This window comes from Notechis scutatus, chromosome 6, assembly GCF_049901735.1.
Source record: "Notechis scutatus isolate UNSWTSFEM ecotype Mainland chromosome 6, rNotScu1.2, whole genome shotgun sequence".
Classification (NCBI taxonomy): domain Eukaryota; kingdom Metazoa; phylum Chordata; class Lepidosauria; order Squamata; family Elapidae; genus Notechis; species Notechis scutatus.
Genome location: NC_142014.1, coordinates 32,281,721 through 32,309,261, shown reverse-complemented (window position 1 = coordinate 32,309,261; position 27,541 = coordinate 32,281,721). Strand labels below are relative to the sequence as shown.

General features: G+C 38.0%; 1 protein-coding gene and 1 long non-coding RNA gene across 4 annotated transcripts; one reads left to right on the top strand and one right to left on the bottom strand.

Moving 5' to 3' along the window:
- Positions 1 to 1,060: 1,060 nt before the first annotated feature.
- On the bottom strand, positions 1,061 to 19,821 carry IRAK4 (interleukin 1 receptor associated kinase 4). Of its 3 annotated transcripts, none has more exons than XM_026667848.2 (13): positions 19,647 to 19,821; positions 17,620 to 17,789; positions 16,617 to 16,762; positions 15,418 to 15,567; positions 13,356 to 13,516; positions 12,032 to 12,096; positions 10,647 to 10,761; positions 8,555 to 8,664; positions 7,355 to 7,538; positions 6,586 to 6,648; positions 3,180 to 3,338; positions 3,048 to 3,084; positions 1,061 to 2,381 (listed from the first exon to the last, which is right to left on the bottom strand). In XM_026667848.2, the coding sequence occupies exons 2-12, from the start codon at positions 17,778 to 17,780 to the stop codon at positions 3,049 to 3,051; spliced, it is 1,350 nt and encodes a 449-aa protein (XP_026523633.2). In that variant the 5' UTR covers positions 17,781 to 17,789; positions 19,647 to 19,821; the 3' UTR covers positions 1,061 to 2,381; position 3,048. The 3 variants fall into 3 exon arrangements, with proteins under 3 accessions (XP_026523633.2, XP_087824024.1, XP_087824025.1); XM_087967898.1 differs by having other exon boundaries at positions 1,061 to 2,205; XM_087967899.1 differs by having other exon boundaries at positions 1,061 to 1,840.
- LOC148130160 (uncharacterized) lies at positions 8,245 to 25,640 on the top strand. Its single transcript, XR_015750043.1, has 2 exons — positions 8,245 to 8,475; positions 24,459 to 25,640. It is a non-coding gene; the product is annotated as an uncharacterized LOC148130160 (long non-coding RNA).
- The last annotated feature ends 1,901 nt before the right edge of the window (positions 25,641 to 27,541 follow it).

The following is a 27,541-nucleotide window of genomic DNA, read 5'->3' as shown; positions in this document are numbered from 1 at the left end:
AGGAAGAAAGGTAAGCTCAATTGTGCAATCATTATAAATAGTTAAATAATTAAATAGATGAGTGCTTAAGGATGTGAATGAGGAAAATAATACCTGCCCGCTGTCAGCCTTCCAAGTAACATGTCCCCTGAGTAAAGACCCAAGGCTTTAAATAAAGATCTTTCTTTAAAGTCTGTTTATTAGGAACATATCAAATTGGAAAGGATCTGATGTAATTCTGACTCTGGCTAGATCCTGGAATTACACCCAATAAAAGCAAAAATGTGAAACTCTTCACCACCACCACCACCCCCGTCACAATCTCCAATCAATTCACAGTCCTATCAGTCTGGTGACTCCAAACTCCACTTTCCTCCAGCTGTAGGCATCTTCTCTGTTCTCACGGGAATTCCAGGAGCTCCTTGTAGTCCAAATGGCATCGCCCTGAAGTGGAAGTGTCCTAAGGGGCAATTAAAAGCAGTTTTCCACTCATCTCCTTTTATCCGCACTCAGTAGTGTGCCTCTTGGAGATCGAGTTTAGTAATACTTTTTCTTTTGCCGGGTGCCTCAGTGTATCTTTCATGAGGGGCAAAGGATAGTTATTGTGTATGCACACAGCATTAATTCCTTTAAAATCCACGCAGAGCCTCATCCCCCCATCTTTCTTTTCCTTGAATAACATGGCAGCTACCTTGGATGTTGCTGGCTGTATAAAACCTCTAGCCAGGTTGGTATCAATGTACTGCCTTAGTTCCCTCATTTCTCTGGGAGTCATGGAATACATTCTGGGTTTAGGTAACTTTGCCCCTTCCACAAACACTATCACACATGGTTGGAAAAAATGATAAAACAACACATAAACTTTAAAGCTGAGATATTCTTATTGGGAATTATACTGGAAATATACAGTAAAGAATTTAAATATTTGATTGTAAATGTTTTAACAGCGGCTAGAATTGTATTTGCTAAGAATTGGAAAAATGAAAAAATACCTATGCAGGAGGAAATTATTAAGAAAATCATGGACTGTGCCGAAATGAGTAAATTGACATTTGAAATTAGAGAACAAGAAGACAAAGAATTTTATATGATATGGGATTTATTTTATCAATGGTTAGATAAAAAGACATGGTAAAGAAATAAGGTTAGGAAGCTTTACAATAAAAGTTAATAGATATAGAATACAATATAAAATATATAACCATTGGATGAATGTATAAGATTAAACCATAATGAAATTTAGAATATTTCGTATAGAATGATGGAAAAATAGTTTAGTCAAATGAATGATTAATAATTGATATTACATAAGTACATGTTAGATTGATAAGGTGAGAATTTATACAACTTGCGAGTAATGGTAAAAAAAAAGGATAGCACAAAAGATTGTAACCAACTGACACACTGTATGTATATAATTGAAAGATGGCTTTATGTTTTTATGTTTTGTTTGTATGTTTGTTGTAAAAAATAAAAAACTTTACAAAAAAATAATCCGTCCAAATTAAATCCAATAGTCCAAGTCCAAATTACTCCACTAGATTCCTCCAGTCTTTCAAATCCACAATCCAATAGCCAAATTTAATTAAGTTTAGTTATTTGCAAATTAGTTTCTTTTATAAATCTTCCAAAAGACAAGAAAAAAAGCCTCAGTAAATGTTCTCAAATTATCCAAGTTGTCAACAGTAGAGTCAAGGTCAGGCCATCCTCCAGATGTTATTGCTTCTATTAGGCTTTGCCTATTAGGCTTTGTGTGTATTGAAATAACTTTCACTAAGCATGCTGTGGATTAGTACTTGTCTTCTTCCAGTAGATGGCTCTCTTATCCAAAAGCCAATGTTGAATAGTCTGTCAAAAGCAGCTGATTTTCCGATTAAATCCAGGGGGTTTAAAAATACAAATAAACCAGATAAATTCTCCCAGAAATTGCTTTTCAGATTATTTGAGATTTTTCCAAGCTTTCTATATTTTATTAGCTTCTATTGGGCTTCTTTTGTCTCTTTGTTCTCAGTTTTTTTTCTCTGTGTGTCAATTCGCCACTATCTTAAGCTTAGGAATTACCTTTTAATATTCTTGTAGTTACTTCAAATCTTTAGGGTAAAAGTAATTATCTCACCCAGTTTCAATGCTCTGTCCATACACTGCCCCAGCACAAATATTGTGGTCCCAGTTGTCCCAGCTTCGTGACTGCCAAAAATGGCAGTTATGCCTGCTGTTTGGAGAGACCTAACGGGGAAATTGTGGGTTTATTGTGGTCAGTGAAGTGCCTCTCCTTCCTTCACCGCTCCTCCAAGGCAGCTATGACCCCGTAGGGTATCCCAACAGAGGTTACCAGCTGGATTTTGTGGGGCTCAGCAGAGCCCTCTATTTTCCAGCCGTTCTCGCCGCGACATCAACCGGAACTATCAGGATAACAATCCTTGAGTTAATACTATAATCCTTATAATAAACCTTTACTAGGATCCTTTTAATAAACTTTGTGATATAATCCATAAATAATAAGGCTCTCGCCTACTTTAGCATCAAACCTACAATGAAACTTTTGCTAGGCTAAAATGAAGCAAATAAAGACAGTTTCCTCTCAGCTATCCATTCAAAGCAAATCTTCCAATACTGAAGAGTCTTGATAGCTTCTCCAACCTCAAACCATTTTTTTTCATTCTTAGCAATCAGAAAGCAAAGTTACATAAGATTATAGTAAAAACTGACTCTAAAGGTGAAATTAATTTAAGAAACCGTTTTAAGAAATATGCTAAGGAAAACCAGCCTAGAAAAGAGACAATGTTTTTGAAAATAAATTATATTTGGTTTAGAATATATAATAGAAACATACATGATTTTAAAAATACAAGATTATATAATCTTTGTTGCAGATATCATTTTGGTATTCCTGAATACATTTTTATCACTATATTGTAGATCCTAATTTATGAATAGATAGAAGGGCCACAAACCTTACTGTGTTCATTTAAAAAAATACTGATTAACCATCATAGAGGAACACAAATATTCAAGTCAGGATATAAAAACAGGTTTATTTAAACATCAAGTTAAGATACAGAACTGACCTTATCCGATCAACATTTCTTTTAAACGTTCTTTGACCTGAAACAGAAGAAATATAAAATTATGCTGGCAGATTTAAAAAGTGTGTGTGTGTGTGTGTGCGTGTGTTGCATCACTATATTTAAAATTGGTACCCTTTCAATATCTGGCCTCCGGTTCTTCTTCTCATGCAGACACGGGGAAGCAATTAAATACATTTGTTCAATCAAGGTGATGTTCCAATTGCTGATTTTTTTATCAACATAATCTTCAATAGTCTTTTCTTCATCTTCAATTTCCTCTTTGATGGACAGCTGATTGGAGCAGCAAAGTATGAGAATAATATTACTTCATAATATAGGAATTCCATAGGGAAGGAAGAAAAACAAATTGTTCTTGTGAATTGATTAAAAGGAATAAAGCAAGCGCGGGTTGTATGGTAGGATGGGGCAATGGGAGAGGTCATCTGTTTGTATCACCCTATCTATAGGTCATCTTGTACATTCATTCCAAGAAGGGCTGTTGAGTGCTCCTACCCTATGAGGTTAAAGGAGTAGGAATCCCTATATTATAGAATGCAAATAACAGATTTCCATGTTATGTTTTGCTTACATCCTGATAAAACTTTTTCTATCCTAATTTTCACAGTGTTACAGTTCCCATCTTCTGGAGGAATATTTTGAAGTTAAATAGACAATTATATTTCAATCACATTAAACATTTGGTTATCTGAACTTGCACATTCTTATGATACTTAGAATAGATTACACTGGAAGGGACCTTGGAGGTCTTTAGTTCAGGCCCCTGTTCAAGCAATACCAATTTAGATAAGTGACTGCCTGGACCAGAGGTCGCCAACCGGTGGTCCGCAGACTACTGGTGGTCCACGCGAAAGTTTTGGTAGTCCGCAGCACACCTGTCTCTGCAACAGGGATGATACCAGTGGTGGATGGACTGATGCGCGCGGGGATGGATAATGCGCAGGAGATCAAGGCATTGGAGCCCTTCCCGGGTGTTCCCTAGCCTGAGGGGGGGGGAAAAGGAACCTCTGAACTGGTGTTGCATCCTGCCTCTGCGCATCGAGGAGGCCAGGTCAGCGATGCCCTCAGGTGAAGATGTTGTGAGGGAGATGCACGACCCCTCCCCTCAGGAGCCACAAAGTGCTCATCGCCCTCTGGCATCCGCCAAGACTCCTCCCACCGTGCTTCTCTTCACCAGAAGTGCTCACACACAGAGGGAAGGAGGCAGCTTGGCAGATGCCAAAGGGGTGGTGAGCGCTTTGCAGCTCCTGAGGGGAGGGGTCGAGCCTCCCCTTCACAACATCTTCACCTGAGGGCATCACTGGCAGACGCTCGGCCTCCTCAATACACGGAAGTAGGATGCAACACCAGTTAAGAGGTTCCTTTCCCCCCACCCCCTCACAGGCCAGGGAACACCTGGGAAGGGCTCCAATGCCGCGAGCTCCTGTGCGCTACCCTCCCTCCCTGCGAGCATCAGTCCATCCGCCACGAGTATCACCCATTTCCCACTCCCCGCCAGCCATCTGGTCTTCAGCAGGAGGCTCATCGGCCTCCGGACATCAGATTCCCAGCACCCAGCACCAGTTCAGAGGTTCCTTTCCCCGCACCTCTAACCCCAGGGACAGAGAGAGGGGGGGAAGAGAGAAAGGGAGAAAGAGGGGGAGGGAAAGAGAGATATGAGAGAGAGAGAGAGAGAGAGAGATGAGAGATCCTGGTGTTTTGTTTTCTGTGGGAAACGGGTCCAAATGACTCTGAGTATTTAAGGTTGCAGAAATAGGCAGCCAAGCTAAGTGCCTGAAGGATCCCATCCCGTCAGTCCAGGCACTTCAGCGAGCAGCGCACTGGATTCGTATTAGTGGTCTGCAGGATTTAAAATTATGAGTTTGGTGGTCCCTGATGTCCAAAAGGTTGGCGACCCCTGGCCTAGATTCTTCTTAAAAACATCCAGAGATGGAACACCCACAATTTCTGTTCCACTGGTTAATTGTCTTCACTGTTAGGAAGCTTCTTCTCAATTCCAAGTTGCTACTCTCTTCGATTAGTTTCCAATCACTTAACATCATAATTTTTACTGATAAGAAATTACTATCTCCAATTAAGATAATGCCCAAAGTGCCACAAGGTTCCGTCTTAGGCCAAGTACTATTCAATATCTTCAGTAACGAATTAGATGAGGGAATAGAAGGAGAACTTACCAAATTTGCAGATGATACCAAACTGGCAGCAATAGCTAACATCCAAGAAGATAGGCTCAAGATACAGATGGATCTTGACAGACTAGAACACTGGGCCGTATCTAACAAAATGAAATTCAATGTAGAGAAAAGTCCTACACTTAGGCAAGAAAAACCAAAAGTACACATATAGACTGGGTGAAACCAGGCTCAATAGCAGTAACTGTGAGAGGGATCTTGGAGTCTTAGTGGACAACCAGCTAAATATGAGCCAGCAGTGTGCAGCAGCAGCCAAAAAAGCTAATGCAATCCTAAGTTGTATTAACAGAGGGATACGATCAAGATCAAGGGAAGTACTAATACCACTCTATAAAGCCTTAGTGAGACCACACCTAGAGTACTGCATCCAGTTTTGTTCACATTATAAAAAAGATATTGAGACTCTAGAAAAAGTACAGAGAAGAGCAACCAGGATGATTAGGGGACTGGAGGCTAAAACATACAATGATCGGTTGCAGGAACTGGGCTTGGGTAGTCTAGTAAAGAGAAGGACCAGGGGAGACATGATAGCAGTCTTCCAGTATTTGAGGGACTGCCACAGGGAGGAAGAGGTCAAGCTATTTTCTAAAGCGCCTGTAGGCCAGACAAGGAATGGATGGAAACTGAACAAGGAGAGATTTAACCTGGAAATAAGGAGAAACTTTCTGACAGTGAGAACAATCAACCAATGGAACAGCTTGCCCTCGGAAGTTGTGGGAGTGCCATCACTTGAGACTTTCAAGAAGAGATTGGACTGCCATTTGTCAGAAATGGTGTAGGGTCTCCCGCTTGGGCAGGGGGTTGGACTAGATGACCTACAAGGTCCCTTCCAACTCTGATTATCTGTTATTATTCATTGATTCATATTCAGATACTTCTTCAGTTTCCAAAAGGAATCAAGAAACTGCTTTATTCTATGACTTGATACTTCTGGTATTACCAAAGAATTCATAGAAACAAACTGTCACACTAGTTTTTATACTTACATCGATCTAACTTTAAAATAAACCAGCATAAGGACAAGAGTATTCTTTTTAATTCTCCAATACTGATATTACAAATATTTGTTGTTCACTTCAATGATCACCCTGAATTCTGTTTTAACTACAACTTGTTAAATAAGCCACAAGCAAATCATAATACAGCTTAGGGCAATATGTGAATTTGGCAAATGTTAGCTTCTACCAGAATCTGGCAAACCCACCGAAACAGTAGACCAGCCTTCCTTAGCCTTGTGCCCTCCAAAGATGCTAAACTTCATCTGGCATGGCACTGGCATAGCACTGAAACTGACAAATGAAACTATATATATATATATAAAAACATACTAGTAACTGGGGATCCCGATTTTCATCCATAGGACTAAGCCCAGTTATTATTTCAAGTAATACCTGGAAACAGATGAAAATTAATAAGTGAAATACGTGTCACAAGTTTTCATCAAATATCACTGTACAATAATCAATATAAAAAGGTAACTATTTTATTTCATGAGGGACACTCAGTTACTTTAGCAGCAAAGTGAGCAAGCTTTTATACAATTCCATAAAGATCAAAAAGTGTACTAATGAATAGATGAACAAACTGCATTTTCAAAATCTCTGTCTGGCTATCACTAGACATAGGATTACATCAGAAACTTTCCAAATTCAGCATTTTATAGAGTGGGATTTGAAGCCTTTTCACTATTAACAAATATTTAAATAAGTAATATCTGATAACTACCTGAAAAAGAAATAGATATTATTGGACTACTGTATCCCCTCTGATCACTAGGAGTCTGGCTCTTAAGAAAAACTCTGGCTTAAGATAAAATAATGGGCAATTCCCACTAAATCCCATTCATAACTTTCTTCGTGAAGAAAAATGAAGTCTGTCTTCAAAAGCAGAGCAATTCAACAACAATTGAGACACTGGCATTACAGGAAACTTGGGAGTTAAATTCAGTTGTGCATTGGACGATCCCAAAGTTGGAAAACAAGGTACAGTTTGTAAGCTAACAATTTTTCATTAGGCAAGATGGTTTAAGAAACAGAAAGAGAGCAGAAAAGGAAAATAACCCTCATTTATTATTTATTTTTAAAAATAGCAACTTACCACGCCAAAACTGAAGATATCCGATTTAGGAGTTATCTCTCCTCTTAATGCCTCTGGAGCCATATAAGCTGCTGTCCCAACTATTCTATCTGTTAGAATAGTGTGTGTAAATTTTACCGATGCCCTTGCAAGCCCAAAATCAGAAAGTTTTGGCACAAATGATTCTGTTAGTAAGATATTTGCACTGGGGAAAAAAACAGTAAGCTAAAAGTTATTGTGATGACCCATAGTCTCTCAAAATAACCCAAAACCCCAAACATACGTTAAAGACCGGTAAGGCTTTCAACTTAACTTCACTGTTTTATTAGGCACAGTTTAAAGTCACAAAAGTAAATAATGAGGCAAACAAAAAACCAAAACAAACCGCATTGATGAGACTTCCGAAGCAAGCCAAGATAACTAATCATAAACTCCAGGAAAATAACCGAGGAGAGTCCATGGGAAGAACGCCAGCAAAGATAAACCTCTTTCAAGGTAAACACTAAACTTTGACTCCAGCAATTCTAACTGTGTAGTTACAAACTTATATACATAGTTCCCACCTGCAAGCCACGAGAAGGATCATGGTAATCTCCTCTTGAGTAGACTTCGCTTTTCCCTGATCCTCTCCTCCCTGTGGGACCTAGGATGGATAGGGGATGGGCCTGGATCCTCCTCTGACTGCTCTGCCGGCCTCTGCCCTCTACTTCTTTCAAGGTAAACACTAAACTTTGACTCCAGCAATTCTAACTGCATAGTTACAAAGTTATATACATAGCTCCCAGCTGCAAGCCACGAGGAGGATCATGGTAATCTCCTCTTGAGTAGACCTCGCTTTTCCCTGATCCTCTCCTCCCTGCGTGACTTAGGATGGATAGGGGATGGACCTGGGTCCTCCTCTGACTGCTCAGCCGGCCTCTGCCCTTCCCCAGCCTCCTCCACCACCTCTGGAGCCACACTCCCACTCCCTGTCGGCTGTTCCTCCTCTTCCTCAGAGTCAGTCTCCACCAGGGGCATGAGAGTTATGTTTTGCCCTCTTCCTGAAAGAGGGGCAATATATCAAACAGAAATAACAGCTGGTGGAATCCAAATGGTGGGGAACCTGTCTGGAACTCAGTTCACAAGGAACTCAAAGGAAAAGGGTAAATCTTATAGCCCTTTTTATCCCACTCCACCACCCTTTAGAATGCTTTATACAGGAATTAATTTTACAGATTCTACCTTTTAATATCTCGATGAATGTGGTTATTTTCATGCAAGAAAGAGATTCCATTTGATGCCCCGTACGCAATGTTGCATCTTGTTTTCCATGGTATTGGTGAAGAGTTGTCCTTTATAAACAGGGAGAATAGAAAAGTTTCAGCACTTTATTGGGATCACTTATTTTATTCAATAAAATTAAAGTAACAAAAGAAGAAAAACAAAGTTGAGAGCATTCCATTCCCAAGATCAATTAAAGCTACAATAACTTCTGATAATTTTTTTTCAAGATAAGTTGCAGTTTATAATAAATTTGGATCTTATTTTTTCATGTCACCAATTCCATGAAATGAAAGGTCATATTTGGCAATTTGGAAAAGAAGTATATCTCTATCTCATTTTTATATTTAAATATCAGCTGTCGTGCATATATCTCATTTTGGAGATTTCTGTTTTATAAAAAGTGCACTGTCTATAAATTAACACCGTAAATCACTCCTTTCATATCTGCTGAGGCTGATCATTAGTAATTTCTGGATGATTCTTATAAACAGAATATACAGTTATTAACATCTTATATCTTAACAAAGCAAAGTCTTTTGGCACTGAAAACTCTCCAATATTAACTTATACACTTAAAATTCCTAACTGGTTATTTATAATTATAAACTCCAATCTTTAAAGTTTATCCTTAATTTGTTCAATTGGTATTAGCAAGATTAGTAGTCACTAGTCAAAGAAAACTGTTCATGTTATAATGAACTTTTTGACTACAGAATTTATGAATTACAATACAGGTAGTCCTCAAGTTACAACTATAATTGAGCCCAAAATTTATGTTGATAAGTGAGACGTTTGTTAAGTTAAATTTGCCCCATTTTATTACCTTTCTTGCTTCGGTTGTTAAGTGAATCACTGAAGTTGATATGTTAGTAATTGGTAGTTAAATGAATCTGGCTTCCCCACTGATTTCGCTTGTCAAAAGGTCACAAAAGTTGATCATGTGATCTTGGGACATAGCAATGGTCATAAATATGAACCAGTTGCCAACCATCTGAATTTTGATCACATGACCATGGGGTTGCTGGAATGGTTGTAACTGTGAAAAATGGTCATGTCATTTTTTTCAGTGCCATGGTAACTTTGAATGGTCACTAAACAAACTGTCGTAAGTCAAGAACTACCTGTATTTTATAGACCAGGGGTCCCCAACCACCGGTCCGCGGACCGGTACCGGTCCGTGGAACAAATCCTACCGGGCCGCTGGTTTGCTGGGCGCTGCCATCTTGTTTTGATGAAAAAGTGCTTCCAGTGAGCTTTCTACCCGAAAAGCTCACGAGCGTTGACGCCGCCATCTTGTTTGATGAAAAAGTGCGCTTCCGGTGAGCTTTCTACCTGGAAAAGCTCACTGGAAGCACTTTTTCATCAAAACAAGATGGCGGCGCCAGCTGATGCCGGTACCGGGCCGCGGCATAAAAAAGGTTGGGGACCACTGCTATAGCCAGTAAAAGAAAATTTGGAAATACATTAAAAAGTCTACTTTAGGAAAAACAATAAAACATACTTTAGCATTACATGAATAATATGGCTAAGATACATACTTTTCCCATTAATTCAAATAACACTGAATGAAGAGCAGAACTCTATTAAAGTTTTTTATGCCTTAAAGTACTATGTTTTTCCAACAGACGCTATACTTTAAGCTAAGAACATTTTGCTCCTATTCAGGCACAACAATCTCTATTTTTAAAGATAGTGAAACATCTGATATACTCATTTTAGCTGTACTAAATAACACTTGTAACACTTTAACATTATGTCTTCAAAGGCTACAGATTTTTCTGAAATCTTGAATTGATTCATAAAACATTTATTACTAATTCAAACACGAATTAATCTTATGTAGAGAAATGTTACAATATTAAACAAGTTTTTCTAAAAAAAATAATCGAGAAATACTTGACAATGTACTAGAAAAACAATCTTAATAAGCCGTATGATTTCTGGTTTTCACTGTTAAATTTTTAAAAAGATAAAATATTTAAAAAGCATGATCCTGCATGAATAGTCAAGTTTTATACATTTAGACCTGAATACTAAAGAAAGCACTTACCAGGCAAGCTAATCTATCAAGCAAGGACCCCTTGGGCATATAATCATATACTAAGCAAGGCTGATCAAAATCATTTGAAAAACCAAGCAATTCTACTAAGTTTTCATGTTGGCATCTGTAGACAAAAATAGATACGTTTTATATTGTTGGGGTTTTTCTGTTTTTCAATATGTACCATTCTGAAAAACAAAAGAGATCTAAGCTACTTCTAGCTTTGACTATAAATTAACTATGTAGTGTAGAAACTGATTCAATGCCTTCAATGACCGATCTCGTATTTTCTACACAAAATATTCTGTTAATTTCTATGGGTAGACTTCGAAATATTCCTTTCCAAAAATCTGATAGTCAATATTTTGAATACTGAGCACCAAATTAAACATAATACTCAAGTTTTCAACTCTACCAGCGCCACCAAGTGTTAGTTAATCAGATTGGTAGGGGAGAAATAAAAGCTGAATCATCTTGCTTCTACTTTGGGCCTCCCACTTTTGAGAGGATTTTTGTTTTTAAAAATTGCATGACAGTTGTTAAGATATGAATGCCACCTGTCCCATCTGGCCTGAGTTAGGGCAATCACTGGTCTAACTAGATACAAAGTAGTGTGGTACTTTTTAAAAACCTAAAAATTGGATATTTATATGTAGGATATTTATATATATAAAATCAAAAACAAATGTTTATTTTAACACATAAATGACCTAAAAAAAATCCATGAAACTTCAAAGGTTATAAAGAGTAAATTTCATTGCAATTAGTGACAACTACTTTTTAGTTCATATATTCAGAATAGGTCACAGTAATTATGCAAAGAAAGCTACCTAAACATAAAAAATTTGTACATAAAAATAATTGGGAATATGTTCTTGCAAATGAACAGTTCAGATCAGCAAAATAGATGACTTCTGAAGAAGTCATAACACAAATCATGTTTATTTCTACAGAAATTTCCTCTCATGCTAGAACTGAAACCGAAGTTCCCTTCAGCTATCTCATGTTTAATTTTTAAATTTTTTTTAAAAGCTATGGCCTTGCACAATGCTAGTCCCTTTCCCAAAAGAGATGGCCATTCTATGCGTATAGTTGTATTAGTGATATTAAAGTACATGAAAATTAAAAAGAAATTTTAGAATTACAACTTAACTGCTTTGATTGCTATATCAACATTTTCCTAAGCTACTTCACTGGAGTAATATTATCAGTAATTATTTTCCTAGTTTCTAATGCACCTTAAATTCCACAATTTGCAACTAGAAGAAATATCTAATACTTCTACATATTTTCAACCAAGATTTCAATTTTAGTACTAAGACCAAATAAAAAAACACTAGCAATTTATTCCAGATATATATTGCAACAATATTTTAGCAACACTTACTACTTACTTTGCCATAATCTTTATTTCTTGCTCAAATTGCTTTTTCAGGTCTTCGATACATATATTAGCCAACTACAATAAAATAAAAATAAAAGTACATGTGGTTAATAGAAAAGATACTTATTTTTGCAGAGCCCTATTATGGTTAGTTCACACATGCTATGCCTTGATTTCATTACCTAAGAGAAAGTGAATAAACTGCAATTATCTGGGTTCATATCCTGTATTGGCCGGAAACATGGCCTATTATTCATGATATTTGGTTTAAATAGTGTTGGAAGAAATATCCTTCTGGGTTCAGTTCCAAGTGGGAAAAAAGACACCGGATTCATGGAAGTTGCTTGGAAAGAAGGTTTAATGGTGGACAGGACCACATGCCTTGGAGCTCCTCAGTGAAAAGGGAAGAGATGTTGAGAATCCCTTAGTTTTATACCCTCTGTTGGGCCCCACCTTAGTGTTTCCTGTTCCTGTGTAAGAAATATATCCCATTGGCTGTCAGACTCCCAGGGACAGGGCTCTTAGCTAACTTTGTAGACTTTGCCTGGACCACATGGCTTCACTTGAGTGCTGGCTGATGCAATCTTCCCAGGCCATGTGGTGAGACGAGTAGAGGACTTTGTTATGTAGAATACTCTGTCCCCAGCCTGCCCATTAACAAAGGTGGGGGTGAGCTTCTGCTTCTGATGTGAGTTTCTGCTTCTGAGTTTCTACTTCTCTTTTTAGGGGAAATATTCTGCCTTTTTAGTATGTCCCCAAACATTTCATTTTCCTAGGACGGGTGGGTGGTAACTTCCTACAATAGGAAATCAAATCAAAGGGAAACGCTCTAGCTAATGAGGGACTTCTAAAAATGCTTTATGATTCAACATGTTATATGAGTTCATCAGCTTTATGATTGTGGCTGATTTAAATATCCACTGTTGTATTTCAACGTTGTGAACAAAACAAATCATTATGTTCCCAGAACCAGTAAATACCTGAATTTCTACTTGTACCAGCCTTATTTTGTCATGCCTAAAATGTTTGTAGAACAGTAAATTGAAGGATTTTGCCATAAGTAAAGTTTTCTACACAGGATTATTAAAATCTGTAAGTAACTCAAAAATTTCTGAAGTATAATTATTTGAAATAATTTTCCTGCCTGACTTGTTAAAGAGTTTTGCTCTTGTTCTAATTTTTCTATTAGATACTATAAATGTAGTGGAAAGGTAGCATAGAATTGTTATTACTGCATGATTTTCTGGTCTCCTTTTATTACATAATTATTTAAATTAAATAGGCAACATAGGATAAATCAAAGATTACTATTAGCAAAATAATTGAAAACCTACAGCTGAAAGTTTTTTAACTGCCACTGTTTGGCCGTTGATGCATCCTTTGTAAACCACTCCAAAGCCTCCTTCGCCAATCTTGTTGCCACCAGCTGACACAGTTCTGTCATCAAAGTTATTTGTGATACTTTTCAGCTCATAAAACAAGAACTTTTTGAATCCTGGGCAGAAGCGAGGAGGCAGGAAGAACAAGGTTGAGTGCAAATCACAAAACCATTTTAAGCATGGAAATCTTACAATACAAACTCTACATTTGTTTACATATTATAAATCACATGTTGTCCCAGTGCTATGCCATGGCATATAGCAGTGATAGTGAACCTATGGCATGCGTGCCAAAAGTGGTATGCAGAGCCATCTCTCCAGGCACTCCAGCTGTCACCTGTTGCTCTTTTGGGTTGCAACGCATGCATGCCAGCCAGCTGGTCTTTGCATGTGCAGGAGCGTCGGAAACTGGAAAAAAGCTCTCTGGCACTCATGCGTGCATGGGAGCACCAGAAACCAGGAGAGCAGCTCCCTGGCATGTATGTGTGCGCTGGCCATCTGGTTTTCACGCACACATGCGTGTTAGAAACCGGAAGACCAGGTGGCTGGCGTGCATGTGCATGCCAGGAAGCTGAGCTTCCATTTTCCGGTGTTCCTGTGCGGCGTGCCAGGGAGCTGTTCTTCTGGTTTCCAGCACGCAGGATGCCAAAAAGATTTGCCATCACTGGCATATAGCAATCTAAATATAATAAACATTATTAATAGGGTTCAGAGGCTTTCCAAAACTATTATAGTGACCTCATCTCCAAAGGAAAATGAGGAAGAACGAAATCATTACCATAATTCAACCAGGCAGTGATCACTGTACAACAAAGTGGATCAAATTAAAGTTTGTAGACAGTGGTTGGAATCAAATACCTGAATGAGGTTCAACAAACACAATTAGTTTAATATACTGATGTAGGCTTTCAAGGCTGGTATCCGTTGGACTTCCAAGGTTTATGGTCTAAACAACAGATTTCTTGACATTTTGCAAGCAACCAAGGCTGATATTGTAGGATTATTGGAAATTTCCTTTCTTTTTAGGTATGATATATTTTCAGCTTAAAGATTTGGTAGTTTATTAGGTTACTACTATATAATTAGAGGCTTTTGTAAACTTTTAAATTAACTTTAGCCAGAACCATTATTTCATTTGTGCCTTTGACTGCTAGAAGTAATATTTCATAACATCTGGCAGCAAGAGCTGGGGAGAGGGGTGTCCACAAACAGTCCATAAGTCCAAACGTCTCCTATACAGTATACTACAAATGTCTCCTATGTAGTCTAACAAGTTGTGCCTTTGACACTTGCAAGCAAACCTGTTACTGGATTATTTAAAGGGTACCTGGTATTTATTTAAAGAGTACCTGGTACCTGGTAGGCGTGTTTAGACAAGGGCCCAGAGATGTAATTTATCATAGCATAGTAAAAAAAAATCATACCCAGAGGTAGTCAGCTTGTATGATAATGACACAGAATTAAATAATTAATGGAGTATTGTGGGATAGTTTTGCTTTGCATACAAGTATGACTGTCATGTAACTTTGTAACCCATAAGCAATTCTCTTATTTTTGTTTCCTGTAGCACATTATATAATAATAACTGTGCCTGATTACTGGGGCGCTCCTTGAATGTAAACTCCAGAGGCATCCTCTTCTGCTTCTGAACAGAAATAAAAGAGTTTTTCCTTTCCTCAATTCCTATGTGGACATCGGATTCTTCACAACAGGTTCTTGTACTAGCCAGCCTTCTGGTCAAAAGCATTTTCAGAGACAAGATTATTTACTACACAGACCACAGGCAACTGAGCAGATCTATCTTTATAGCCAGGTGTCCTGACTGCTGACTGACAATATTACAGTGTAAAGGCATAATCCTCTTAGAAAGAAACAGCCTTGTTTCATGTTGTCAAGAGCTGTAAGTTTGTAATATATCTACCAGCTTGTCATCATCTGAAACCAACCCTTACACTGGAATGGGCTAGCAAGGGTGGAGTAACAGATGAGTTAAAGTTTGGAAAGGATAACTGTCTACCTGTATCATTAAGGTGACTGCTGTTGTTATCTGAACTCAGATCACAATTGTTTGATGTTAGGTGACCTTCATTTGGATCCAAGGGTGGCAATTCAAGTAGTATTTTCTTGCCTTCTACAAGAGATCCTTTTGTATGTAGGAGTACAGTTTCTGGTAAGGATAGAGAAAGGGTCATGTTTTTTGTCATGGTTACAGAATCTGTCATTAAATAAAATTATATAGATGTCACGTAGGAAATGCATCCTAGATCACTTTAAAAGGTGTAAGGAATGAATTATGCTTGAGTAATAATTTAGTCTCTTAAGCATACTATGGGGCTAACAAAAAGCTACGAGTCTACTAGAATGGTATGAAAACTTGGGGCTGGTTAAATTGTGAATGATGGCCTTCACCAGAGTTTACAACCACAATTTTTCATAATATGTGTCTCACATAATCTGAAAGATTCCTCAATTGTAAACTTGAAAATTTTGTCATCATTTCTACCCTACTGAATAAAAGGGATTTTTAATATATAATATAAAACAAAAAAATACTAGCCCTTTCACATACATAAAAAGCTGTTTTCTTTTCCTAACTTATTGATATTTAGTTCTACATGAGTTTCTTCAAATCCAGATGAAAAAAATTAAAGTCCTGAAAATACTATCCACTTCATTTTAAAATAATCCATTAATTCAGCAGCATAACCTATCAATAAATGTAATAAAGTTTTTTTTTAAATGTAAATTTTAATTTTATCCCCTAAAATTATTTCAAACAAAAATAAATGAAGATTTCAACTCAGTAAACCTTAGTATAAAGGAGCCACTTTGTGGTAGTTATTCAATTATGCTAGCCAATAATTTCTCTGACTACAAATACGCGTAATTGATAAAATCTGTGAGAATTTGTGCTTCACACAAAGAAGGCTAATCAGGGTTTATCTGTACTGTCTTTTCCACTGTCAAATCATATTGTAGGTCATCTTGTAAGCGGATAGTGATTTAGACTCTCTACAGAAGTTTCAGGCAAGGATTGCTAATAATGTTTGGTTCACTACAGTTTTAACCATGGCTAGGTTTCATATTAGCAATAAGCCAAAACAAAACATGTTTTCCATTATAGTTTAATTGTATGAAATCAACATTTTCAAGAAAACAAAATGCTTGGTATTAATTTCTTAACTATGCCAAAGATAAAGTGTAGATCAAAATTACCTGGAATCAAAAGACTTGCTGGTGCCAAGAACTGATTTCTGATGAGGAGGTCCACCAAATCACTAACTGTACAATTTAATGTTCCCCAATCATAAAGTAATTCACATGTAGGACTTTTCCCTACTTGTTTTAATGCTTCAAATCGCCTTTAAGAAATATACATATGTTAAAGGTTTAGCTATTATTTATTAAAAATATGACATGACCATTTTAGTTGCACTTTTGCCATTTTTGAATCCAAGCGTGAACAGCTAAATATTAAACATTCTGTCAGCTATGAAGTACTAGGATAAATGAACTTACTGTCTTAAATTATATAATAATTAAGCCCAGTAACAATGAGAAAACAGGACTATACCTAGCACAGAAACGAATGGTATAAAACAAAATAAAATGAATTGAACTGGAGAGCAAGTTAATTTCCAAGATTGTTTTCACAGAGTGATGTATGTAACTAATATAGCAAAATAAAATATTACAAGAAAGGTTCAGAATCAAGGTGCCATTCTTAAAATAAAGTTGCCATCCCTTTAAGAATGTAGACACCTAAGTCTTATTTTGGACAGCCTACCTTTCAATGAAAACCTACAGGCAATATAATAACATGATCCAATACAGCTTCTCACATCTCTAGGCTAGATATATGAGCAGGAGAAAACTCAGACAGGGTCCATCTCAAAGGTTGATTTTTACTTGTCAGATCAGAACAGAAAAATCATCAGAACAGCCGCTGTTGGGACATCGCTAAGGTGAGGACCTTAGTGATGTCCCAACAGCAGCTGTTCTGACAATTGTTTTGGTCCCTTACTCCAATTACCAAACACTCATAGTGAAGCAGCATGCTTGAACATCCACTATTTCTATTGCCTTCATTTTCAATGACCAAATTATTTAGCAAGTTGCAAGCTAACTCTAGCTATTAATCGAGGAGTTAGGCATATAAATTTATTAAAAATATAAATAAATCTGTAACAATGCTTCCCCTTTGGTTTCCATACCTTACCTTATTTGCATTTGGTTGTATCGTTTAACACCAGATGAATCGGTTATATCAGCAGCTAACTTCTTCCATCCTTCTTGTGGATCAATGAAATCTGCCAGCTGTCTCATCATTCCATAGCCAAGGGAACGTACATAGGTAGAAGGTGTTATGGAATTGGTCATTTTTGATCCCTGACAAATGCAAATGAAGTTGCTTTTAAGCACTCTTTTTTTATAATCCAAGACTATACACTAACCCCAAGGCTGTAATGCAGAGGTTTCCAAACTTGGCAACTTTAAGACTTGTGGACTTCAACTCCCAGAATTCTCCAGCCAACATAGCTGGCTGAAGAATTCTGGGAGTTGAAGTCCACAAGTCTTAAAAGTTGCCAAGTTTGGGGACCCCTGCTGTAATGCATGTTTCATTTGTACTTTATTTTTACAAGTTTTTCCATAGTACTAATTATAATGCAGTATTTGATTACTATGTCCCTACAAGTTTTGAACTATTTTAGCAGCTTCTTAAAAAAAAAAAAAACCAATCATCCATCACACATATTCTCCTGTCAAATAAATGTGAAAGGATAACCAATATAGGTAGTGTCTTATTGGCTGTTTAACAAATAGTTCTAAGTAGATAGTTCCCCTTAATTTCTTTGGGGTTGAAATTTGAATAGTAAGAATTCTTCTCATCCAGTTCACACACTGTTCACCAAAGTCCACTCCTGCGCTGTCCTGAGATGGTCATCTGCTGCCCAGCTTCTTGGCAGTCATCTTAGACTGCCTCTTCTCCTCGTGGCGTAGAGAGAAAAAGGCCCAGGGTTCAGCAGGAGAGCTGCAATCTCTCAGAATGTCCCTCCTTAGCTTTGCCACCCCTACAAGGCAGCTTTGGCTCCTTTCGGAGCTCACAGAGAAGCCAGTACAGGAACGGAGAGCTCTGTTCCCTGTGACTGGCAACGCCAGGAAGCTCCACCGCTCTCCCTAAATTGAGCCCAAAATTTAATGTTGCTAAGCGAGATATTTGTTAAGTGAGTTTTGCCCCATTTTACAACCTTTCTTGCCACAGTTGTTAAGTGAATCATTGCAATTGTTAAGTTAGCAACACGGTTAAGTGAATCTGGCTTCCCCATTGACTTTTGCTTGTCAGAAGTTTACAAAAGCTGATCACATGACCACAGGACACTGCAACTGTTATAAATATGAATTAGTTGCCAACCAGTTGATCACGTGACCATGGGGATGCTGCAACGGTCATAAGTGTGAAAAATGGTCATAAGCCACTTTAGTGCCATTGTAACTTTGAAGGGTCACTAAATGAACTGCTGTAAATTGAGAACTACCTGCACAAGGCAATATCTCATTACCCTGTTACTTTAATATACATACCTCAACTACATATTTATATTCATCCATAGCATTTACTTTGCAAACAAAACAGGATATATTACAGCAAAACTGTTTAGCGGGCAGAGCTGCTATCATAAAAAGTGAAATGCATATAACCTACTAATCTACAATCCCCACCCCACCCCCAAAAACCCCTACCAACTTCCTGTGCATGTTTGTATGGGAGACAAAGCAGAACTTATTTTAAAGAGGGCCTTTAGTAAAACGTTTTAAAAAGCCAGTCTTAATGCAACAAGTAGGCACTGGGCGGAGGGAGGGTGGGAAGAGAAAGTGCAAAAACAAAAGAGATCACTTCCCAAGGTTTATGCCCATTCTCAATATTATTTAATTTTTATGCTATTTTTCACGTTATGCCAAACTGTACAGAAAATCAGTTTAAAAAAACCTCAATATAAACAGTTCAAATGTAAGAATTTAGCTGGCTGCCCGCCCAATCACAGACTTGCTACAGAAAGCCTTTTTCCACTCTTCTGTTGTTTTATCAGAGAAGGGAAGTTTTACCCTGGAAGGCGACGCAATACAGCGGGACTCTCTCAAAAACCCTATAGGATGCCTGTTGTAAAAAAAAAAAATGAGTCCCAAATCCGCCGCCTTTAACTCCGGATGAAAAATAGAATCGAAATCTAGTAAATAAATACTTACTACTTATAACCTAAGGGAGCGCCGCAGGTCTCACTTTGCGTATTTTACGCTCCGATCCACCGAAGCAAGGAAAAAACAGGCCCACCTCCCAGCCTCATCATCCGGTTGCCCAAGACGGGAACTTCCTTGCTGTCTCTTCTCCTTCATCCGGATTTCGCGCACTCTCTCTCGCAACAAGAGTCTGCGCATACGTTCACGTTTTCTCTCCGCAGGCTCGGCCTATTGGGACGGGTGTCGGGGAAGTAATTGATTGGTACCATGAAGTGAAACGCAAGAGGCGCTACGCTCTTCTCTTTTTCTACCCCGGTTATAGGCCACAGTGAACCTGTCATGAGCTTTCTATCTCCTCTGCAACTTAATCGGCCGCTCTGCTCCAATAGTCTAGATTGCCACAGTGTTTGGTTGTGGTACGGTCCTTTCTGCCTGACTCCTCATTATTTTCTCTGTTCAGTGGCGGGTGGAAAATTGCTCGATGCGGTTCTCGCCCGGGAAGAAACTTCATTGCTTTTTATCTACGTGACGCATCAACTGAGGCCGTGGAATTGCGTGCAACTGCACGGATCGGTCTTGGGATTACTAAAACACACAGTGGGGAAATACGCTCAATTGTTCGCTGAGTGCACTTGCAGCTGCAGGCGCCAGTGCATACTTTTCGATGTGTATTCCACATTGTATGCTGTTTTACTGTCTTGTAGTATAGAATACAGAATAAGAGTTGGAAAGGATCTTGTAGGTTATCTACTCCAACCTCCTGCTCAAACAGAAGATCTGTACCATGTCTGGCAAGCGGCTTCTTGAAAGCCTCCAGTGAGGAAGTACCCACAGCTTATGAAGGCAAGCTGTTCCGTTGGTTGATTGTTCTCACTGTCAGGAAATTTCTCCTTATTTTAGATTGAATCTCTCCTTGATCAGTTTCTATCTATTGTTCCTTGCTCAGGTGCTTTGGAAAATAGACTGTCCCACTCTTCATGACAGCCCCTCAAATATTGGAACACTGCTATCATATCAATTTCCATCCATTGTTTCTTGTCTGGCTTTCAGGTGCCTTGGAAAATAGCTTGACTCCTTCCTCTGGCAGCCCCTCAAATATCGGAACTCTGCTATCATGTCTCCCCTGGTCCTTCTCTTCACTAGACTAGCCATGATTACTTCTTGCAACTGTTTTTCATATTTAGCCTCCAGGCCCCTAATCATCTTTGATGCTCTACTCTGCATTCTATAGTCAACATCTTTTTATAGTGTGGTGCAGTATTCCAGGTGAGGCCTTACTAAGGCTTCATAGAACAGTGTTAGTATCTCATGTGATCTTAATGTTAATGCAAATTGCATTAACAGAGGAACTGACTCAAGATCATGTGAAGTACTAGAGCTCCTAAATTGCATTGAATTTTTTTGTCTGCTGCCACATTTTGCTGGCTTATATTTAATTGATTGTCCACTAAGACTCCAAGATCTCTCTCCCACTTAATATTCCTATTAAGCCAGCTTTAAGCTAATATGTACCTGTACTTTTGGTTTTTCCTGCCTGTGTAAGATTTCACTTTTCTTTCTTTTCTTGAATTTCATTTTGTTATAGTTTCAAGTCTGCCAAGATTCATTTGGATCTTGAGCCTATCAGCTAGGGTATCCCTCTGCTGTGGCTCTCTGCTTCTCTTTTGAATAATTCACTTACATCTGGGACGTGTGTGTACCCTTAACGAGTCTGAGTGCATGTGCGCCAATCTCCTTTTCCCCCACAGAGTCCCATAGAAAAAGGTTGCTTTAATGATTGTGAAACTCTTTTCTGGTGTGTTTTGCTTTGCAAATAGTTTGAAACATTTTGCATATAGTTAGTTGCAATCTGCAGAAACATTGTCTATGGTTTAAAAAAAACAAATAATAAAGGAAAATTGTATATTAGAGGAAAATGTCAGGTGAATAATGAGTCTCAAAGATTAGATTAACAGAGTTGGAAGGTCATGTAGTCCAATCCCCCGCCCAAGCAGGAGACCCTACACCATTTCTGACAAATGGTACTCCAATCTCTTCTTGAAAGCCTCCAGTGATGAAGCTACCATCAAGGAAGGAAGGAAGGAAGGAAGGAAGGAAGGGATAACTATGGAATTCCAATAACCAATAACCATGGAACCCTAACCACAATTTTATAATGTTCATGAATCAGATTTATTGCTAACACTTTGCGTATGATAAAAACTATATAGAAAGTACCATCTACTAAATAATTTCATTGAGAAAGTCATAGGTGCTCTATCACTGGAGGCTTTTAAGAAAAGACTGGACAGTTGTCTGAAATGGTTGAGTAGGGGCTTGGACTAGATGACCTCCAAGGTCCTTTCCAGCTCTGTTATTCTATATTCTGGATACTCTCAATATTTCAGTGCCCTCACCACGGAAGTATAATTTCTCCTGAAAAGAGGTGTGTGAGCTGAAGTCTATAAAGAAAACGACACCACTAGAACAAGTATTTGAAGCGGAAGACATACAACTGGTAGAAGATGTCCATATGAAACATATTTACAACAGGGCTGAGTTTATTATATTTCCTGTCGTTGCTGCCTTAACTTGTCATGGCTTGTCATTATTTAATCCACAAGAATCAGTAGCAAGCTTGTCATTATTTAATTGACAAGATTCATGTTCAAGAAAGCACAACTCATCATAATTTCTAGGTGGAATTTTGCGGTGTGACATTTACTTTCCGAATATGTTCTCTGCAGAATAAAAAAAATCTCCTTAGAATTCTTTTAAAAATCAAAATCCATTATTTAGCAGTAAATCCATCTCCGGCACAAAAGCTTTGAATCAAATTCAGCCACAACTATAAAAAGAAGGATGTGAGTAATATCATTTTTGCTCAGATTGCAAGTTTTCTGGGACAGAAGTAGTAAAATATGGCTGGTGTAATCAGAACTCCCTGGGTTTTGATAGGATATCTGATGTATTTTCCTTTTCAAGGTCACCAATTCTTCCTCCATCAGAAAGTCAAACCTGCTTCGTGGGGCCCATTTTTCCAAACTGCAGAACCAATTCCATCTGAAGGCCTTACCTTATTTCCCAGGTACATTGGTGCAGAATAATCTACAAGTAGACCTCAACTTACAGAAATTCATTTACAACGGCACAGAAAAAATGACTTACAACCATTTTTCACACAACCATTGCCACCTCCCTGTAGTCATGTGATCAAAATTCAGATGTTTGGCAACTGACTTGCATTTATGATGGTCGAAGTGTCCCAGGGTCACATGGTGCCCTTTTGTAACCTTCTGGCGAGCAGTCCATGGGGAACCCAGATTCACTTAACAGCTGTATTACCCTGTTTTCCCAAAAATAAGACCCAAGCAGAAAATAAGTCCTAGCATGATTTTTCAGGATGCTCGTAATATAAGCCCTACCCTGAAAATAAGCCCCAGTTAAGATTGTCAGCCAGACGGACGCACTTAGTACCGTATTTCCCCCAAATAAGACCCAACCGGAAAATAAGCCCTAGCATGATTTTTCAGGATGCTTGTAATATAAGATCTACCCCCAAAATAAGTCCCAGTTAAGATTGTCAGCCAGATGGATGTATTTAGTACCATATTTCCCTAAAAATAGGACCTAACCAGAAAATAAGCTGCAATGCCTCTTTTGGAGCAATAATTAATATAAGACCTGGTCTTATTTTCGGGGAAACACGGTACTAACTTAACAACTGCAGTGATTCCCTTAACAACCGGGGTAAGAAAGGTCATAAAATGGAGCAAATCTCACTTAAGAAACATTTCACTTAACAACAAAAATGTTGGGCTCAAGGTCGTACGTTGACGATTATCTGTATTGCATTCAGCATTACCAAAATATAAGAAGAAAAAAAGCGATTACAACTATTATCTGGGAAACAGACTTTAAAAGCTAACTGGAGAAGAGAACAGCATTTTTTTCTCCTTAGACTTTAATTAAGGCTGTCACATCAACCTTCAAAAAAAAATCTAGATGCAGGTAGTTCTCAAAGTTCATTTAGTGACTGTTCAAAGTTACGATGGCAGTGAAAAAAACTGATTTATGACCATTTTTCACACTTATGACCATTGCAGCATCCCCAAGGATCAAAATTCAGACACTGAATTCAAATGACTCGTATTTATGATGGGGTCATGTTAGAGAGATATTTCTCTGAATTAAGTGAGCAATTTATTCTGTCCAAATGGTAATAACTTAGAATAAAATATACATCTGCTCTGCATTTCTTACTTTCACTTAAAGTCACTTTAACACATTTGGCCTCTAAAATGTGTTTTTTTTAGGGCATGGAAAGTGATCTTAACAAAAAAAAATAAAAGGTTATGGAGAGAGAGTTTAAGAGTGTTCCATGGAAGTTGTAAGGAATCAGCCAGGGGTAAAACTGAAATGCAAATATTCACACACACCATTTACAGCCCAGTTTTCAAACAACATTTGAAACACATTTGGGAAAATGGAAGACAAATGTCATATAAGTTGACTTGGAACATTTCTGGGGATGGAGAATAATCTATAAGCTTGAAGTAAGATTAAGAAGGGGTAACCTTACCCTTGTTAATGGGCTCCTACATCTCCTCTCCCTGATCCCAGATTTCAAAATTGTGGTACCCAAACTGAGATCTGGATGAAAAACAAGTTTGGAGGTGAGCTGTATCAGTCAGTTCCTCTCATCTTCTCATTTATGTTTTATTTTGCCTTCCTTGTCTGTTTATTCCTTCTTTAGTATGTCTGAATATGTATTGTTGCTGCCATTATTATTTTGATCCCTACCTTCTCTTTCAAAGTAGGTAAGGTCGTCTTTCTTTCAAGAACTCATAGGCAGAAGATGCTCTCCTGTCCCCAAAGTGCTTTTTCAAGAGGCAAGTGGATTTTCTTTGTTTTTCTTTGAAGAGGTTTCACTTCTCATCCAAGAAGCTTCTTCAGTTCTTTGTCTTCAAGAGCCTTTGGGTCAACCATGACCTGGATGACTGAGAATCTCCATTGACAAAATGCTTCCATTTGTTCTTCTCATCCTACACCAGCTCTAGAGTGTCACCTGGGGAGGATTGTTTAGTGTTAGATTTGCAAATGAAAGCTTTGTTGCCATTTTCTTTTATCCTGTTGCAGTCTTCTTTCTGTTGCTGCATCTTATTTGCTGTAGCCGGCTATGACTGGGCCCGTAACCTGTGAAAAATTCTGCATATAGCCCTATAGAACAGGTGTGTCAAACTCACGTTGTCACAGCATCACATGATGTATTGGGACTTTTCCCCCCTTTGCTAAAATGGGCATTGGCATTTGACAGCCGTGCTATAGAACAAACAGTGCACAGTCCACATATGCTTTTCTGCTTAACTGCCACAAACGGGAACCTATAAACACTACCATCTATTGGTTGAAGAACATCTCTCTCTACTGAATACTGCTGTAGTTGTACTAAATGCACGAAGACTGTATTCCAACAGTTATATGTTTGGTCTTCCCTGCCCTTATGCTTGACCTCCCACCTTCTTGGGCCCATGTGCAGAGTAGACAATAAGGTGTCTCAGAAGAAGCCAGTTTCATTTCATTTATTGGAGGAAAATTATTCTCTATATCCCTTAAATAATCTTTATGATAGAAATCTCGATAAGTACTGTATACATGATTGTCAAGGCAGAGAATAATTTGCAACACAGCCCCATGAACAATTTGTAGCATCGCAAACTCCTTAGGCGGGTTAAACATTTTGCTTTGCCTTGTTACATGCACTGAGTAAATACACATTTCCTTTCTCAATGATGGTGTTATGGAACTGAATTGATTACAAGACTTATAATAACAGGCACACCGAACATTCCCAGATTAAATTTGCAAGTGGTTTCCCCCCCCAACCTTTTAAATGGACTTTAAAAAAAATATTTTTAAAAACATGCTTGCTTTGTTGTTCTTATTGTTGTAAAAATAAAAGCAAGAATGAGATGTTTTGCAATAAATGCCATTTTTTAAGAACTGTTCCAGATTTGGATCTGACCGAGTCAAACCAAGCTTTAAAAAAAAAAAAACACACACACACCAAAGGAATATAAAATGTACATAAAAAGCTGAATTTCATTGAGGAGCAAAACTGTTCTGTCAGCTTCATTCACAAGCAACCGGTCACATCTAACAATAGGTAGCTCTGCTTGAAAATATACATCCAAAGTCTTACCCATTGAATGAGCCTTGAAAGTACATAGCGATAGGTATGAAAACACACAAATTAATCAACAATATATGCCACAGCGTAACTCCTTTGATTTTCCTGTTCGGTTGCTGGTTCTCCAGAAAGCATCCAGAAAGCTTAAGGCTGCAAAACTAAACCCACTTATGGAAGGGCAAGTTCCATGGAAATGAATGGCCCTTATTTTCAAGTAAGTACACGTAAGGTTTGCCAGAGAAGTGCATTAAAACGTATTTCATTCTATAGCAGACTGTGGTTGAAACCCCCTGCTCAGGCAGGAAACCCTATATACCATTTCAGGCAAATGGTCGTCCAATCTCTACTTAAAAACTTCTAGTGTTGAAGCACCACAACTTTTGGAGGCAAGCCATTCCACTCATTAATTGTTCTCACTGTCAGGAAATTTCTCCTTAATTCCAAGTTGCTTCTCTCCTTGATGAGTTTCCATCCATTGCTTCTTGTCCTGCCCTCAGGTGCTTTGGAAAATAAGTGGATCCCCCCTTCTTTGGAGCAGCCCCTCAAATATTGGAACATGCTATCATGTTACACCTGCTCCTTTGCATTAAACTAGTCATAGTTTAATACAACTGTTCTTCGTATATTTTAGCCTCCAGTCCCCTAATCATCTTTGTTGCTCTTTTCTGCACTCTTTCTAGAGTCTCAACATCTTTTGTTTACATCGTGGTGACCAAAATCAAAGTGAATCACTTTTGAGCATCATTAATTTCAGTGTGACTTGAGTTGTGAAGACCCCAGAGATTTGTAAAACACCTCTGTTTAAAGTATTTTTTTTACTTTGACTAGAGTGCTTCTATAATTAATGTAGAATCTTGATTCTTAACGAATGTACCTTTTCTTTATGTATACTGAGAGTGTTTTCACCAAGACAAATTCCTTGTGTGTCCAATAAAGCTATTCTATTCTATTCTATTCTATTCTATTCTATTCTATTCTATTCTATTCTATTCTATTCTATTCTATTCTATTCTGTTCTGTTCTGTTCTGTTCTAATGGGAAAATTAAAACTATGCACATATTCTATCTATGCCTCCCAGCTTTCAAACTTCCCACTGACATTTGCCAAGAAATTCCTGTGGAAACATCCTGTTACAGAGGATTATGTAAAATTGGTTGGAACTTTCCTTTTTTCTGTCTTCCCCAGAAACATAAATGGATGCAATGCATAGATAAGAGGTTTTCCTCAATAATTCTTGTTATTGGAATACAACATGGCAAGAATTTAGACCATTTCCAATTCTGTGTCCCATAAGGGGAAAGAAGGAAATTGCAAACTTTTTTTCATTTAATGTTTCCTGATTTTCCTATCAAGGAAGCAAAACAGCATTTCAATGCTACCCATTTATGCAAAGCATCATCCTGCACAAAGAAATTGGTGGGTTTTGTGACATTGTGTTTGTACTGTTTTGCTTCTTCCTTCCCAATTCCTACTGAGGCTGCAGGACTGAAGATGGAGAATAAGTAATGGTTATTCTGATCACAAGGAATGCAAATGGCACATATATCCTCTCACTATTTTGTCTAATTCATTGGACTTTCCTGTCTCTTTCTTGCCATAGATACAATGGACCAATGCTCAGATTAAAAACCCCTCTCCTTACTGAGAAACTACAGTGTCTATAACCAGAGAAAAGAAAATTAAAGGACTTCCTTAATCCTTGCTTGGTTAGCTTGTCCACTGGCGTGAGTAAGC

What these genes read in the sequence shown, in the direction of transcription:
- IRAK4 (XM_026667848.2), bottom strand. Translation starts at nt 17,780, where the DNA reads ATGACCAATTCCATAACACCTTCTACCTATGTACGTTCCCTTGGCTAT. An exon ending in AGCAAGTCTTTTGATTCCAG is followed by an intron (nt 15,568 to 16,616) that starts GTAATTTTGATC and finishes TATCCTTACCAG; the next exon opens with AAACTGTACTCCTACATACA. An exon ending in CAGTCACCTTAATGATACAG is followed by an intron (nt 13,517 to 15,417) that starts GTAGACAGTTAT and finishes GCTTCTGCCCAG; the next exon opens with GATTCAAAAAGTTCTTGTTT.